Source organism: Maniola hyperantus, chromosome 16 (genome assembly GCF_902806685.2).
Source record: "Maniola hyperantus chromosome 16, iAphHyp1.2, whole genome shotgun sequence".
NCBI classification, from domain to species: Eukaryota; Metazoa; Arthropoda; class Insecta; order Lepidoptera; family Nymphalidae; genus Maniola; species Maniola hyperantus.
Window position 1 is genome coordinate 6,609,790 of NC_048551.1, and position 17,733 is coordinate 6,627,522.

Below are 17,733 nucleotides of genomic sequence, written 5' to 3' on the forward strand. Positions count from 1 at the left end.
ATCCCGAAAAATCAAAGAGTTCCCGCGGGATTTTAAAAAACGTAAATCCACGCGGACGAAGTCGCAGGAATCAGCTAGTGTACAATATTTCTCGTAGTGTAAACAGTTCTGCAAGTACTTGCGGAATAACTTGCAAGAAGTTCTTGCTAGTCAACCTCGCATATGCGCGATAGGTCGAGATGGCAATCGGGGTATGAGGCAGGGGGACTCTCCGTACACTCGCATGTCACCCGTGCCAACCTGCGCTGTCGCCCACCGGATTAGTGCGGGGGCTGTAGAGGGTGTGCGGGGCGTCCCTACCTCGATTGCTATCTCGACCTGTCGCTTACTATACCTACCTACCCTACCTACATTATGCATAATCAGTGTGCATAATAGACAAAATAAGCCCTCTAATCAAAATCATCAGGGTCGTCGCTAGTAGTAATTCTTGGGTGGGTTCGTGGTTTTTTCTCTGGTAACTTGAAAAGGTAGTTCTTAAAATAAAAGACAAGATTGTGAATTATTGTAGTTTTGAAATTTCTATAGTTATTTAAATTGTTACAAATACAAATATATTAGTCGTTCATGGCAGTATCACAACCAAAACGGCGGCGTTAGACACGGCATTAATAAAAAAGAAGGTTTAGGTACAGAAAAGTTCATGGAATTTAAAAAATGGGTACCTGTTGCAAATTGAAAAATATTATATTTTCACATTACTTTGTAGTATTTTACCAATCAAATTAAAAAAAAACTGCCCCAAACCTTCTTTAAAATATTTAACCTCAGTAGGTACTCTTGAATACGTTGTGGTGTAATAATAATATAATTTACTGAAACATATTATGCAACACAGTCAGCCTTCCATCCGTCATATAGATATAAATAACGCTAAATCGAAGACTTGTAGATGTTTCGGAAGCAGAGTGTGATAAGGCTTTTATCCTGAGATATATATTATATAAAATTAACTACAGATCTATGTATATAATAATAGCTATAAATAAACGCGATTAACATGAAGATTATTTTTAATAATGACGGAATATAATACAGTGGCAATATTTCTATTCGTGTAAAAGCTTCCAAACACCTAAACTACGTTTGCCTAAATAAGTAATAATAATTTTAAAAATCTACTAAATTGTTACATTCTCTTACGTATGTAAGTTATTGTTTATGTTCGATAAAGCTTCGTACACCATTAAGGTCATGAATTATAGCTACTAACAAAACTATTTACTTTTCTAAACCAAAGTTATTTAAACTTTTTGTGTTTTGGTGAATCCTTTAAAAGTTGTCCGTAAAATAAATACCTGCTCAAACGGAGACATTAATCTCCTCCACTTGATTAAGAGCAAATTTTCGACTATGGTAGGTATCGGATCTGCAGTATTAGAGACTGTTACGCACCTACTTATACTTCTGTAAATATAGGTAAAGGTCCGATTATCGAAAACTTGGGTTAGGTACTTACTTCTAAAATATTATTAATTATAAGAATTGGAGCTAGTTGATGCGAAGAAACTATAAAATTAGGACTACTTTACATTTTGTGAAATAGGTAAATGCAGATTAACTTAATATTTCGCATTTGATGTTGGTTATTTAACATTACCTTAATACAATAACGCTTAAGCAAATTTGATATGTTCGATTACATAATGGGGGTAAATGGCAACGTTTTAGGGAACCCACTTAAATAAGAATACGTAAAAACTCTTCATTAAAAAAATATTTTCAATTAATTAAACCGACGGCCTTTCGAATAACAAATTTTCCTTTTTATATTTCATAGTTTAACTGAATAATAAAGTTCCTGTTAATAGAAAAAGAAATTGCCGTTGCCATTGAGCTGAATTGACACTGAATTCAGTCTTGTTTTACAAAATAATATAATATTTATTACGAAGAAAGTTTATATACAGGGACAATCTATTTGCGATAGAGACTACTAGTTTTGTAGGTAGGTACCAACTTGATACTTTATTCATTATTGAAACCTAACTTTGAACGTAATAATACTTATATATCTATGATATTACAATGACGAAAATGAAATTAACATTACGATAAAGAACCAAGATAAAGTCCGTGTTAACAAAGATTTATTGATTTGCGATAGGTAGTAGGTTTATACATGTCAGTAATTTGTAGGTACAGCCATATTAAAATTTTTACGAAAAGTTTGTAACTTAGGTACCTACCTATTCCCTATCTATTTTTATAAGTGAACTGAGATACTCAAGAGTCAAAAAAGGGACAAGTACCTACCTACCTACTTACTACATAGATTTTGCTTACCTATTATAATTTGGACAGGCATACTTATCTACTTTTATCTGAAATTAAAACGTTTCTAAAAACATTATACCTACTTAACTAACTACCAAGTTCATTGTCACTATCGCAATTTCATAGATTTAAATGAACAGTATTTCGATTAAGTAGGTACCTATATTATGCGTAACATTTTAACCTATTATCATATTGTCACATTGCTTATCACTATTAGATATCATTTTAACATTTTTTTAGGAATCTATTGGCGAATTCACAATAATACGTTTTCTATACCTAGTTACAAATTTCTTGGAATGTTATGAATTAAAAGTCATATGTTAACACGCACCAAATAATAATAATACCGCGACATGGCATAAATCCGTACTTAATTATCCAGACATATTAAGTATATAAATTAATGTTTGTTTGTTCGTTCGATATATGCGTTCACACATCGTTCATCCGATTTGAAACTTTGTAGAGTTTTTGTCGGCAATTGCACGTAGGTTTTTTGACATAGTAAGTAGCAATAAAGGGGCGCACAAGTCGAATTCCAGCGGGTGAAGTGCATTAGCTTGTGATTTATATAATCAACTAGCTGATAACCGTGACTGGATCAGCGTGGATTTAGGTTTTTAAAAATCTCGTGGGGACTCTTTATTTTCCGGAATTAAAAGTAGCCAAACAAACACACTTTCGCATTTATAATAATGCATAGGTAGTGGTGTAAGAAACAAATTATTTTACTTGAATATACCTACATATTTTATATTATTCCCTCCCTGGCTACGACCCTGAGTCCGGGTAAATTAATAACGCATTTATAAATTAATAAATAAATGTATTATTAGGTATCATTACCTACATATTACATTCGTTATTACCCGAATTGTTTTAAATGCGATGCTTAATAAATGGAAAATGCTTAAACATGAAATCTAATTTCAAAAATTAAATTAATTAGGTATAATATGATGACCAATACACATATATATATAATGATATAGATGGATGACCAATTAAAATTATGACTAAGTTAGTTTAGGCTATGTTACCTACAATTTTATTAGAAATAAAATACCTCTAATAATATGATGGCCTAAGAGCCAGCGCGTGCCAGAACTTCCTTACCTATTTTATAAAAGCTGAAAGTTTCTCTGCGTATTGTCCCCAACACTGGGAGGAACGTTTGTTTGGATTTTGTTTTGTTTTATGGGTTTGGGAGATAACAGGTAAAAAACGTGTAACACAACAAATACAACGTGTCAACACTCTACAAAGTAGAAATCTCATTCTAAAGGTCGATGGACATTATTTTCTTCTGCGTACTGCAACTAGTCACGGCCGTAGCCTTCCACCAGCCCAGACCACAGACAATTTAGAAATGATAAATTCCTGCCGGAAATCGAACCCGGGGTCGCCCATTTATATGACCACTGCGCCAGAGAGGTTAAAATTAACATTATTAACACCTATTGACATTATGCAAAATATTGTTATGGCCTTTAACATAATATGTGGTAGGTAGGTTGGAGGATGCGTAATGCGCATAGCGTAGGCACAGTTCACGACAGTTAAGGAACTTGAAACAAAACGTCGAGAACTGACGTCACTGGCAGGCATCAAATGTTCCTACATTTGATGCTAGGTAGCCGATGAATCGATTTCACGCGTGGTTACATCAAACTTAAGAAAATTAAGATGCAGGTATACATTCGTGATTTCACGTCACCCATAGCCTAATATTTGACGTATCCTCGATTCAGGATCAAACCGAGAGTTCCCTCACTCTAGTTCACTCTGACGTATGTAATTATGCTGTTAACGTTTTTATCTCATCCCAGGTTTATTTGAACGGTTGTAAAGTTGCGTGCTCAATTGCTTATATGGACTCCATTTGTTCCGTCAACTCGAGGATAGGGCTTTCGCTCAACGGCAGCATGTTGGTGGTCGGCGGTAGACTGTGACCTTGCCAGCTAGACTGAAATGGGCAAGATGAACAGTCCTAGTTAGTTTAGTTTATTAGGTAGACTAGGTAGGTAAAATCTCCTACGATCTTGACCGCCCTGCCATAGTGAACTGTGGCTCTGCGGTCAAGATCGTGGGAAATCTTATTTGATCGTAGGAAATCTTATTTGTTCGTAGGAAATCTTGTTTGATCTCAATGTTAAAATCTTATTTGATCTGGGGCTCGAGTGCGGTTGCGCAAATGGTTGTCAAGCGGTTGCGCTAGCAAATGGGGATGTTAGGGTCAAAAATAAATGTCTTAACTAAAGTTGAGTTCTTTCAATAGAGAAGACTAGATTTTTTAGATTTGTGCTTTTCTGTAGATTTCAATCAGATAGTTTCACACTTTATCAAGTAACTAGGTATAGTTCGCGACAGGTCGACATAGCAATCGGGGTACGAAGCAGGGGACGCCTCGCTCACCGGGTTAGCGCGGGGACTGTGCAGGTTTGCGGGGTGTTCTCACACCGATTGTCGACGCGACCTGTCGCCAACTACACGTACTTAGGTTTTTCAACGCTTAGGCTCATATTCTAAAATTACTTTTTCTATGTACATGCATCCGTGTAATCTACTAAAAAGCCAAAAATTAAAAGGTGATAAAATAAAACAAGGAACTATTATAAATTTTACATTTACTTATATTTTTAAATAAAACTTGCTTCTAAGTAAAGCTATCACATCTTACATAGAATATTACATTATACTTAGTTAGCAAATAATAATAAAAACCTGTATAATACAGACTCACATAAGACAACTAATTTCCGAACGATTAAGGTAACTATGCTTACAATATAGTAATCATAAATAGTCACTTAAAAGCACATATTCGAAAATATTATCTATTTATCTAGATACCGTTGGGGCTGATTATGAATAAATATGTAGGAACATTTTCTAGTGATGCTTGCAGTACATTTTAAAATGCAATTAATTAATATTATACATTATTTTAATATAATACAATGTTTGGCAAGTTAAAGTATAGGAATTGGTCAAACATAAAGAGAGTTCTATAAATACATCAGTATTAACTTAACCAACAGGAATGAACGTTAAAATTGAATACAAATTAAATACCAATAGGTATTATTACCGGATACAATTCCAATATTTATCTAAAACTGTGATCTAAATTTTACAAGTTTATGTAAATACGGCGATTATGTATTTGATATAATAATATCGATAAGCTCTTGATTCATGAGCTATTTTATTTTAAAGCACTAGTTATTGTCATGCATTCTACTGTTCATTTCATGCCTTTCAATTTTCAACATCAGAGTCTTTTGCGTAAATATAAACGAATACGACTACAATATCGCTCGCCCTCCGAGTCCATTCCACGCAACAATTTACCATTTATTGTAACGAGAATTTATTGCGGTGTGGTCTGTAAAATAGGGCTCGGTGAGTCTATCAATATCGTGAAAAGTATTAGCTGCATTCATATCGTTCGAGGCTATGGGAAAAAGTGTACGTGTCGTGGAGCGGGCTACATAACGCGTGCAACAATCGCCACTACCAGCTACGACTACTCCTACGTGGAGATCTACTAGTTGATCTGTTGGAATACCTGGAAGCAGGCCTGCGGCTGGAACAGCGCAGCACCCCACTGGCTCGGCCACAGCGGCGCGCCCTCCGCCTCGCCCTCGCGCGCCTCGCGCCGGCTCAGCTCGGAGATCTGGCAGGCACTCTGCAGGCTGGACGGCAAGTTGGACCAGTTCTCGTTCCCTAATCTGTCCTGGTGTATACTGATGTCCATTGAACCTTGATACGTGAATTTCGCCTCCTCCTCGCTCTCCTCGCTTTTGTCTTTCATCCGATTCGGGTCTTCGACTATCGCTTGGAACGCGAGCAAGTCCCTATTCTCGGACTCCGTCAGCGGCAAGGGCGGCAGGATTTGCTGTTGCTGTGCTATCTTGTAACTCTGTTGCCGAAGCATCTGCCTCCGGCTGAGGCCGACTTGCAGGCTGTGCAGGGGCCCCATATCGTGCGCGGGCAGGTTGGGCGGAGTCATCTGTTTCTGCAGCAGTTGTCGCTTCTGCTGGAACAGTCTGTGCTGCATTAACTGCTGCTGGAGGGGCGGCTTGCTGACTTGGGACAGAGACGCTCCGTGCGCCAGTTCCAAAGGATCCTGAAGAGCAGCGACCATCTTAGGACTCGCCGGCATCGGCGGAGAAGTGCTCGAGTAATTGAAGCTTTCGGGGAGACTTATTCTCTTAGGTGTAGGATTTTTTGTATCTAAATAGTGTGGAGTGTAGCTAGCTGCGAACTGGTTGTGCTGAATTTGTCTCTGCGTCATCTCCTCCGCCGGCAGCGAGGACTGGTACTGAGTTTTCAACTGTTGCGCTTCTTTTTGAACGAGGTGAAGTTCTAAAACGCCTTTCGCTTTACAGTTTTCGTTTAACCTTTGGCTATTGAAGGCTAGAGTATTCTTCTGCGAGTCGTTGGCTTGCGCCACTTGCTGCGCCACGAGGCCGTCGCTGGCGCGGCGCCCCTCGCGGAAATCGACGGGACTCCGCGTTATGGACCGCTGGCAGTTTTTGTTGGCGGACTGATAGTTAATAGGATTATGTCGCGCGATAAATCCGGTGCCGGGCCCCTTATTGTTGTACGAAGAGATATAAACGCAAGGATGCATCGGACTAGTGTTAACGAGGGAATTGTTTTCATACGCTAGCTTATCTTCGTTGGACGTGCAACTCGGCAGACTGCTGGCCAGCTCGTTCGAGCAATCCGACAGCTGGTAGTCTATACTTTCGAACGTTGAAAAATTGCTCTGCGATGAATCGCAACTGAGGTTTTGACTGAGGCTTTTGTTGTTAAAAAAAGTGACTACTCCACTACTGGAACTAGAACTCGCATATGAACTTAACCTGTTTTGTACTCCGCTGGGCATATTCGCAACGTCTTCCATATCGGTTTCACATCCTTCGTCGGTCGACGACGAATACTGCTGTTGAAATTTTGTCGGCTCGGTTGTATTATTGGGAAGCACTGGAGCGTACGTTTGACAGGTGCTATATCTATTCAATGAAAATTTACTATCAGGTCTGTAAAGCGTACTCGGAAATAAATCGTTAGATGTTGACGTTGTGGAATAATTGGCGTCGGAGGATGCGGGCGGTAGGGCAGTGTTTTGTAGATACGAATAGCTCGGAAGGTGATTCATGTAATCCTTGAACGGCGGCGTACTGGTTTGCAGTCGACTGAGATCTTGCTGCTGAGCCTGGGAGACTAATCTAGTAGATTCGAGCGGCTTCGGCTGTTCTAAAACACTACTCAGTTTCGTGTCTGTGAATTGAGAGGGTATCGGACTAGTGCTAAGATTTAACGTACCCTTTAAAGGTAGCGGCGATTGTTGTAACGTATTCATAAGTTTTGCCGCTTCGGAACACATCGTGAATGTAGTGGAACTGGGCAGTTTGATCGTCTCGACGTTAAAGTTAGTCGCTGAGGCAGAATTTTGAAGAAAGTTTGCTATCGCGCAGTGGTCCGCCGCTGACGCGCTGCGGCCTCCGTCGATAGCACATTTTGAATCGAAGCTGGATGAGGTTAGCAGTCTCGTGCTTTCAGCGTTGGGTTTGTTAGTTTCTGGCCCCACTGTGGTGGACTGCTGCAGGAGCCGGCGGCAGTCCTCGCTGGACTGTTTGAGGATGTTCTGTTGCTGCTCGTACGTGGAGGCGAGCAGGCGGTGTGGGGGCGCGTCGCTGGGCTTGGCGCCCAGCCGCTGGGCGGACTGCGCGACGTCGATGCTGCGCATGGACAACAGCCGCGTGGACTCTAGCTCGTGGCTGCGCGCGGCGTCCAGATTCGCCACCAGGAAGCTGCGGTGCGTGTCCGAGGGGTCAGAGCTTCGCTGCAGAAGCCTTTGCTCGGTCATGTTCACACCCGCGAGCGACAGCAGCCGCTGCGTCTCCGCTGACGACGAGTCGGCCGGAGCAGCGGGTGCCGCGCCAGGTCTGGTGTAATCTCTCGATTGTTCGCCCGAATGCAGTAACCTGTAATGCGAAGAGTCGACTATTAAAGTGGGCGCTTTGGGGCGATCAAAAGCATTTTAACTTTTAACTTCTAATCGTTTTACGTCCAGTGATCAACGACATTTCAAATTCTGACTACCTAAACTTTCGGAGATGTCATTTTAATCTCACTAAAAATCATCATCTGCGGATCATCTACCATCTTACGGACTACCAGTGAAGCTGTGTAATTGGGTCGCCAGTTTCCTTGACGGTCGCAGCATCAAGGTCGCTGTCGACGGTTTTTGCTCGGAACTCAAACCCATCAATGCTGGCGTCCCTCAGGGCTCGGTGCTATCGCCCACACTGTTCATCCTGCATATCAATGACATGTTGCATCACAACAACATCCATTGCTATGCGGATGACAGTACGGGTGATGCCCTGTACAAAGGACATACACAGCTTTCTCGCGCAGTGCTGGAGGAGTGTAGAGCCAAACTTGTGTCTGACATAGAAACCTGCCTAGGTAAAGTGTCAGAATGGGGCGCACAAAACCTAGTGCAATTTAACCCAACTAAAACACAGGTTTGCGCGTTTTCCGCCAAGAAGTCCCCTTTTACACTGCCTCTTCTCTTTCAGAGCACTCCCCTCACACCTTCCAACAGCATTGGGATCCTTGGAGTCCACATTTCGAGCGAGGTTCAATTCCGCGATCATTTGGAAAGCAAGGCCAAATTAGCCTCCAAAAAGCTTGGGGTGCTCAACAGAGCAAAGCGGTACTTCGCGCCCGAGCATAGGCTCCTACTCTATAAGGCGCAAGTCCGCCCTCACATGGAGTACTGCTCCCACCTTTGGGCTGGAGCACCCCAGTACCAACTCCTTCCATTTGATCGGATCCAAAGGCGGGCTGTTCGACTTGTGGACGATCCCAAACTAACCGCCTCGTTGGAAAGCCTGGAGCACCGCAGAGACGTTAGCTCTCTATGCGTGTTCTATCGCCTGTATAATGGGAGTGCTCTGAAGAGCTTTTTGACCTCATTCCACCCTCTTTTTTCTACAACCGCACCGCGCGCCACCGTAAGGAATTTCACCCTCACCATCTGGGTGTCTGGTGCACTTCGACCGTCCGCTGCGCCAGATCCTTCTTTCCACGCACGTGCAAACTGTGGAACCAACTCCCATCGGCGGTGTTCCCACTAGATTATAACATGGGGTTATTCAAGGGGCGGACCAACAAATTCCTAAAAGGCCGGCAACGCATCGGCGGCTCCTCTGGTGCTGCAAATGTTCATGGGCGGCGGTAATCACTTAACATCAGGTGACCCGCCTGCTCGCTTGCTCGCTATATCTATTAAAAAAAAAAAAAAAAAAATTAAATCCTGGCTCAAGCCAAGGTCGGCCCGCCGGGCTGAGTTCTTGTATTTTTCTGTCAAGCTGGTATCTGGTTCCGAGTTAGAATATCGGTGAATGTTACACCTCTGTGCCTTGTAATAACGTGGTCTTACGCTTTTACCAGATCGGATTATAAAAGAGAAGGAATAAAGAGTTCTCCTAGGTGCACCCACTTTACGTTATATCTCCTACGTGGTTAGCTAATCCCAGTTTAGGTATAGATTGGCCGTTGTGGCCTTTCTGTCAGGAGAACCTACTCTACCTATAACGGAAGCTACTTGGAATGTATTGAAGAGAAACGATAAGAATTAAGAAGCTCACCTATTGTGATGTTCTCGCCTCGCGTCGTGCGCCTCCCTAGCCAGCGCCGGGTCGGCAGCGGAGGAGGCCCGGCGCGTCGGCCTACGGCAGTCGCCGCCAGCCGCGCGCGCTCGAAGTCGCTCCAGCAGCAACAGGTAGATCGCCGCATGGTGGTCGTAACTGTTCGAGCGAAGACTCTGGTGGTGAAACAAATTGTGCTGTGATACCCCAGGAGAGCTGGAGCCGTGTATGCTAATGGGAGTATCTAAGTATGTATTTCGTCATTTGTGTACTGGGAATCAATGCTTGTATCTAATGACATATTTCCCGCCATCTTTAGGTAAATTCAGTTAAAGTAGGTACGTATGTATGTTATAATGTTTCGCTTTTGGTGGCCTGAAATTGATGAATAAGATAGAAAAAAGAGACCTTCCCAGTTCCCGAAAATATTCTACAGCTTAATATTTTATAACGGACCACAGAACAGACACGGCTACTGGAATTCGCGCACCATTGGCACAAGAGGTAAAGCAGCTCGGAGCGTAGAGGTGCCAGGCCGGAACCACGGAGGAGCAGCAGCAGGGATCTCATCTGTGCTAGTGACATCTAGCCCCCAAGGGGGAGAGTGAGCATAAGGAACAAGGAGGAGAGATAACATAATTTGTAGAGACCCAAGGAGGCGCCCCGGGAAAACGCCAAGAGCAAGTGCCGAGCGGACACCCACCCGTGAATCCCATATAACCGAGAGGTTGGTGGGGTGGAGGGTTGTCCCTGGACCACAGAACAGTTAGGTACCTATGTATGTTTGTATGTTTATTGGTTCCCTTATAATCTCCCAAGCTACTTATGTTTCGATTAATGACTTATTTTTGGATTCGTCTTAACCCCCAAGTTAACAAGTCGTCGTTACAAATCTGATAATGTGAATATCAGACAAATGTAAAGAGTTTGGTAACGAAATGTTGTGTAGATTTCGAAGTAGTGTCTAGTTTACAGAAAATATGAAACATATCGCCGAAGTACTGATTTAAAAAAAATCTAAGTACTCGACATGGACGCCGGCAGTATGTAGAGATGGCAAATTTCATCTTAATTTCTCAGAATACTTCAATTTGTCAGGAAAAATACTTGCGACCCCTGGCTTGGAATATCATGTGCAGCCTCCTATAGATTGTGAAAGTCAGCGGATGCAAGCGAAACTCCTTGCAACCCTGCCGGCGTCTAAGAGTGAAATCTATAGAATGTACTCTCGTTACAAAGTTGAAACGAGACGAACTTATGCTGAGATATAAGTCTATCTCGTTTTAACCATTCTTAAGTCTGAGCAAATTCTAAGTGTGCTCTATAGATTTCAGCATAAGTCTGTTTTGAATTTGAATACTCACTTCTTTGGTTTTGACTGGGTCGATCCCCAAGCTCTGCATCAACCGTAGCACCTGCTCATTCGGCTCCTGGGTGTGGTGCGTGACGTGCGCAGGGCTCCGCATCGGATCGGCGGCCACTGCCGGCGCCGTGTAGGGCTCCACCGACATCCATCGGTGCTTCTTGATCTGGTCTATCGTATACCGCTTCATTGGTTCTAGGACTAGCATCTTGCGGATTAAAGACTCGCAGTCTGGAAAGGATAAAGAAAGTAATTACTTAAAACAAATCATTCGGCGTTCACTACAAATTTTTGGTAGGCACGTTTAGGTTTTTAAATTTTTTTAGTACCTACCTATAGAATATAACGATGATTTCCGCGTTCTTATGTTCCTCGTTTATTTCCTTACTTTTTATCGAAATTTGTGGTTTCACTGGTGGTTTGTTTGGCTTGAAAGCGAAACAAACAGTGAAAACACTCAGTGTGGATGATATATGTAGATCCAGTAGTTTGAGCTGTACGTTGATAAATCAGTCAGTCAGTCAGATTTTCCTTTTATATATATATATAGTACCGTAAGTAAGTACATAATAATTCAAGGAGTGCAAAAGTATTTAATATCTCCTCAAAGATTGCAATATGATGCATGTAGGCGATGTTACCACACTCCACGCCCCCACATGCCACGTACATCTGTTTGAACTGGACCTAATGTTATTTACAAAAGGATCACTGGTGAAAACTGGCACGAGGCACGAAACTTTTACTGTTGACCACCAACGATAAGTTTCGAATCTGCTAGGCTTGGAACTTTCTAAATTCTACACGAAACACGAAACTGTCTATCTTATACTTTATATGATAGATAACTTTCACAATACAATAAATAAGTTTCATATTACCATTCAATAGGACATGTATCATATTATTATACCTACAACGAAGTCGTCTCCCACGCTTTTCGTGAGTTGATCCAATATTTAGGCGTTTGTGCGAGCCACCGACGAATGTGCCTAACTCAATTTGACGTCATACAAGCGAGGTAGCGTTTTGGCCCCATTGAAAAGGTCAGAGGACGTCGTCGTTGGACGGAAATGACGCCCAGAGCTATCGAACCGTGAAAATTGGCGTTTGTGCTAAAAATTATGCCTACCAAGTATAACGGCTGGTGAACATTATTATTTGATTTCTTCATCCTACTGTTTAAACTGCTGTGTTCTAAACTGTAGACCAACAAATTACAATCTCGTCTTTAACCAAGTGATTGTATTATTATTCTAAACTATTATTATACCCATAAACTTGTAGCCTCAATATAGTTTAAGAATAGTAAGATAGCTAGGCTCTAATCACAAATAAAATCGTAAAAGTGTAGGATTATTAAAATATCTTACATATTATTGTACCTACCCACGCCACCTCTAAATTCGAGAAGTCTGCGAGTGGCTTACCTAACTATAGTAAGCAACAGGTCGAGATGGCAATCGGGGTGGGGAAGTCCAGCACACCCTCCGCGTTAACCCGGTGCGGGTTAGCGCGGGTGACGTGCGGATGTGCGGGACGTCCCCCGCCTCACACCCCAATATTATTATCATCTCAACCTGTCGCGTACTTAAGGACCGTTAACAAGCATGCTTACAAATGCGATTGTTCATGCAGGCTTGTCAAATTAGCAGTTCTGCAGCCACTTAAATTAACCCCTATTAATGTAAACGCCGTTTCAGCATTATGCCAAGATTCTTGGATGTTTTTTTGAAATTCTTTGTAAGTCAGCAAGCCTAGCCGGTCAGAATTGTAGCCTCTATGCATGCACTCCAAGTGGTCCTGTACACGTTGGCTGAGTGCGTTAGTCTAATGCGTACAAGCTAATCATGGAGAACAAGTAACACAGCCAAAAGCTAATCGGAATACCATTCTATGAGGAAACTCTGAAAAAAGTGGTGTCGTACGTGAAAAATCAACTTTTACCTACGTCAACGGGAAGCCCTTTAGGTGTTCACCGGTCATATAATTTATGACGGAATGAGTAAAACCAAAAAGGTCCTTGAGTTTATAATACCTACAGAACTATTATTAATGAAGCATTAGACCGAACGGAGACGGTGCTGGCCATAACAATTAATAAAAAATTCGCAATGAAAAAATTACCTGTTTGTTTAACAATAAAATAAATGCATTTCCGGCCAAACATTAACATTAAGTTAACTCACACCTACCTATAACAAATTCACATTTAGTTTTCGAAATAGTTAAACTCGCACTTGCGACCGCGTCGAGGCGAATCTGCTAGTAGGTATAACACCGTGGCGATATTTAGGCTCCCCCACACAGCCGCGTTATTATCGGTCGATAATATCGCATGCGTTATTGCGATATCTGTTTTCAGTACATTTTGTATTAGGATGGTCATGTAGTTACACACTGCTGCGATAATACCAATCAACACCGCAAAAATAGCCGAAAGTGCAAGAAAGAAATGGAGGGTAGTTCGAAAAACACCACGTGGTGGTGGTGGTCGAAAGCACGTTAAAGCAAAAGTCGAAGTTGGAAAGGAAAAGGAAACATGGCTGACTAAAAAACATACCGGAAATAACGACACTTAAAAAAAGGAATCCTAAAAATCATAAGCTATGCTCTACTCGCTAAAATAGCAAGACATGTTCAATAACCATCTATAACAATACATCAAAACTTTCTTGCACAAATAAATCAACGATGAACAATGGTGAACCATTTTTAGACCGTCGTAGTCGACTTGAACTTTTGAAGCAGTGAATAAATCAGCTTAGGAATCCTTCGTATACTAAGTACTTACTTGTGTACTTGTACGATGATGTCATATTATTTGCTATATGCATGTGGGTGAATCAGGGAATCAGGTAGATAACTACTTACAGGAGTGTGGTTCTCGTAATCCTACTGAATTAACGATTAGTTTTTTTATAGAGTAGGCATAAAGTAGGTAGGCTCCTACTGAAACTTGGCGTCACAATATTAGCGTCTCAAATATTACTTTAGGTGTATTTTTTTTTCATAAAAATATTTTGCAGAGAGCGTCTCCGTCCTCCGGGATTGTCATTCAGAAAATATTCAAATGCGTCATTCCAACTATAATATCGGTAAATTGCTTTCACATGCTGAAAGGGAATGACGCCCGTCGAGGCATAAATAAATCCCATGCCCACCGAAAATAATCTTATGTAAATATTTCATTCGCGGCGATCTCTTTACTTAGCTCAAACAAAACATAGCTACGATGCAAGTGACGAATCCGATTATAAATACTTATACGTTTTGTTTTAGACTTTAGAGCATTCCGAAATAGACTGCGCGTCCGAATCCTGCACTCTGAGCAAACAAAACACGCCTGACGCTGCGTATCAGCCTGGAGTATTTTCGTTCTATTTTATTTACTTGCTTAGTGGGTACTTCTAAAATAAAACAGATGACTAGTCAAGTTTTCGCAAGTAGATTCTATTAATATCGCTCAGACGCAGATATCGTGTGCTATCCCTGCCCATTGACGCAATCATTTGAAAAATGTGCGGTATTATTTAATAAAAGTGTGGAAAATCAGTGGGCGCCAGTAGCCACTAGCCATGTTGTTCCATGAACTTGGTGCAGTTTTACGATCCGGAGCGCGACGCCGCCGCGCCGCCGACCTTCTGTCACCGGCGGCGGTCGCTGGTGCTTGCCAGCAACTAATCTTTAGCCATAAAATACATGTAAACGCGTCATTTATGACGCACATGTCGTATAAACAAATTAATTGTACAAATAATAAGTGAAAGTAAACAACTGATTCTACTTCCACTAACCTACGACTTTTGTTTAGTAAATAATGTGCCCTATACTTAAAGCACTACAAGAAATAATATTTTGAAAGCTTAGTTAGTTACCTTCGTGATGCAAATGGCAAAGTTATTCACAATTGATTATACAACAATGTTAATAATGTTATTCACAAATTGCAGCAAATATGTTGCGGAAAGTGTCAGCTTGCCTTGCCTGTCAGCAATCAGCATTTGAATGAGATCCGTCCCGAGTCTTCTACGAGTAGATAACCCGATGTAGTTATTCATAATTTCGTTTTACTTGTGCACGTAAATATTAAATCAGTGTAATATTACGCTTAATTGGTACAAAACCACGCCATTAGGCACTTTTGTACCCGAGCAGTTATCAAGAACATCGCGTGTTTATTGCTTCACTGGCGGAACATAGACTTAACACCAGTTTTCTCATTCCAATGTTAAACTATATTTTCTTTTTATGATAATTTTAATACCCAAACAAACTTTTAGAACAGAAATGCCTAATAGGAAGCATTCATTCAGAGATAAAGTTTCGTGAAATTAGTAACTACAAGAATTCCTTGGAATTCAACTTTTTAAGTCTACTAAAGGTTCTTTCAAATAATAAAGTTATCGAAACTTCTAACTTTTCATATTCTCGGTAAAATTTCCAGGCGCGTAGGTACATCCTTGTGAAAACAAAAGTTATGACATAGATTAACTTATTTGTCGGAATAGAGTTAAAAAGCTCATTAGAAAGTTTGAAATGCCAAAAGCAGTGGCGGATGTTAACTTTCTGAAACCCGAGGCGCAACCTGATCGGGCGGCCTCCTGGATTGACTCTGTTAAGAACGGAATTATTTTCACGCGAAAAAAGCAGGTCATATAAAGATTTATTTATTTTATAATAAAACCCACAAACATTTCTTATACATAAAAACAAAAAGAAAGACAAATGTGCAGGGTGCAAAGGCGGCCTTTTCAACTTATTATTTTAAGGCATCGATGTTTTTAAGGGGATAAAGACCCAGCCACTTACAGTAGCCGGCAATATCAACCTTAAGAATAAGATTTCGGCTTTGTAGAGCGTTGTCTCTGTCATTCATACAAATGTGACGTTTTGTCGGTCTCTACCACAGAAACAACGGTCTAAGAAACCGCTATCTCTTACTAAAGGTTGATGTATTTTCTGCCGCGCAGAGGCGGATTAAATGTCGAGAGCAGCCTAGCCAAGCATCTCATAGGCGCCCCTCTAACAGCCATAATTAATTATTACTAACTTATTTCAAAAGAACGAGGAATCGTCTAATTGCATAGCTGGTTGTTAGTGATTAGGTATAATATTAATGTGAACGAGTGAAGAACATCACGTCATGACACTTTGTTATATTAAAGAAGAGGCAGTTTCGGTCACTCCAAGATAATATTACTTAGTAGGGATAATTAGGTAGGCCAATGGAACTCTACATGATTGCACGCGCCCCTTTGTAACCTCGCGCCCCTAGGCGGGATAATCTGTCTCTGCGGCCGCGTACCTACTGTAATTTATATCCGCACAAACCCACCGCATACCGCATTCTGGCCACTTCCAAACAATCCTCAGGAGATAAAGATTCCAACCACATTCAAGGCTCTACTGGATATTCTGCTCTACCCTTTTTTACTCCTCTCATTACTTACATAACCTCTTAAAAGTTAATGGAATTAATTCATTTCTTTTAAAATCAAAAGAATTGTAAGAATTGAATGAAAATGAAGTCTCCGAGTAGGTACTTGAAATGAGTAATCCCTTCGTTAACTTCGAATGAAAAAGGCCAAATTAAAAGAGGACTTTTCATGCTTTCGTATAAAAGTAAATCTGCTGTGGAGTTACAGTCGCAACGGACGTAGATATAAAAGAACAGTGGTAAGTATTTTTTATTTCAGAGAGTGTAGTTTGTTTTGAATTTTTAATTTGCTGTTGCCTGAACTAAAATATGATCCGATTCAAAAAAATTGCCAGATAGTTACTATATTCAATATTGGCAATGTATTCCAACTTCCATGGACTCTATGGCATGCAAAGCTTGTATTAAAATAATACTATGTAAACACCTGAGTGAATTTCTACAATATTTTCCATAATAATAAAAAAGAACAATGTAAGTATTATATTTTGTGCAAAATAACCGTTTTAAATTTCAAGTCACGTATCCCGTAAGGTCCTCTATTGCAGACTCAGTAGGTACATAACTACATACTTCCAATATCAGTCGTTCAAGGCAAGCACTCTGGAGGCCAGTAAATGCTGTAACCTCATGAATAAAATAGTGCCTAGATATCTCTTCAGTTGCCGCCGCTGGGGAATATCAAAAATATGTTTACTTATTCCCAGTTTTGTGACCGTAGCTGTTAGTTGAAAGTTTTAACAATAAATGTAGCTAAAAACAAAGACTTAAATACGGGCATGTAAATAAAATAGGTACCTAATGCTACTTACTATATACATAAGTGAATCAGATAAGATTTTGCATGAGATAATTATTGCAGACCGTAAAGTATGAAATCCATGAAACTAGAAATAAGCTTAATCTATAAAAAAAACCGGTCAACTGCGAGTCGGAGTTGCGCACGAAGGGTTCTGTACCACCGTACAAGATAT

At 40.8% G+C, this 17,733-nt stretch overlaps 1 protein-coding gene across 1 annotated transcript in view; it reads right to left on the bottom strand.

Annotated features, from left to right (window-relative positions):
• Positions 1-4,893: 4,893 nt before the first annotated feature.
• LOC117989383 (serine/threonine-protein kinase SIK3-like) overlaps positions 4,894-17,733 on the bottom strand; it is a 64,668-nt gene continuing 51,828 nt past the window's right edge. The window contains exons 7-9 of the mRNA XM_034976735.2: positions 11,321-11,550; positions 9,957-10,132; positions 4,894-8,282 (exon numbers count right to left, since the gene is read on the bottom strand). Of these exons, the coding sequence (XP_034832626.1) occupies positions 5,834-8,282; positions 9,957-10,132; positions 11,321-11,550 (2,855 nt within the window). The 3' untranslated portion in view covers positions 4,894-5,833. The remainder of the gene's footprint in view (positions 8,283-9,956; positions 10,133-11,320; positions 11,551-17,733) is intronic.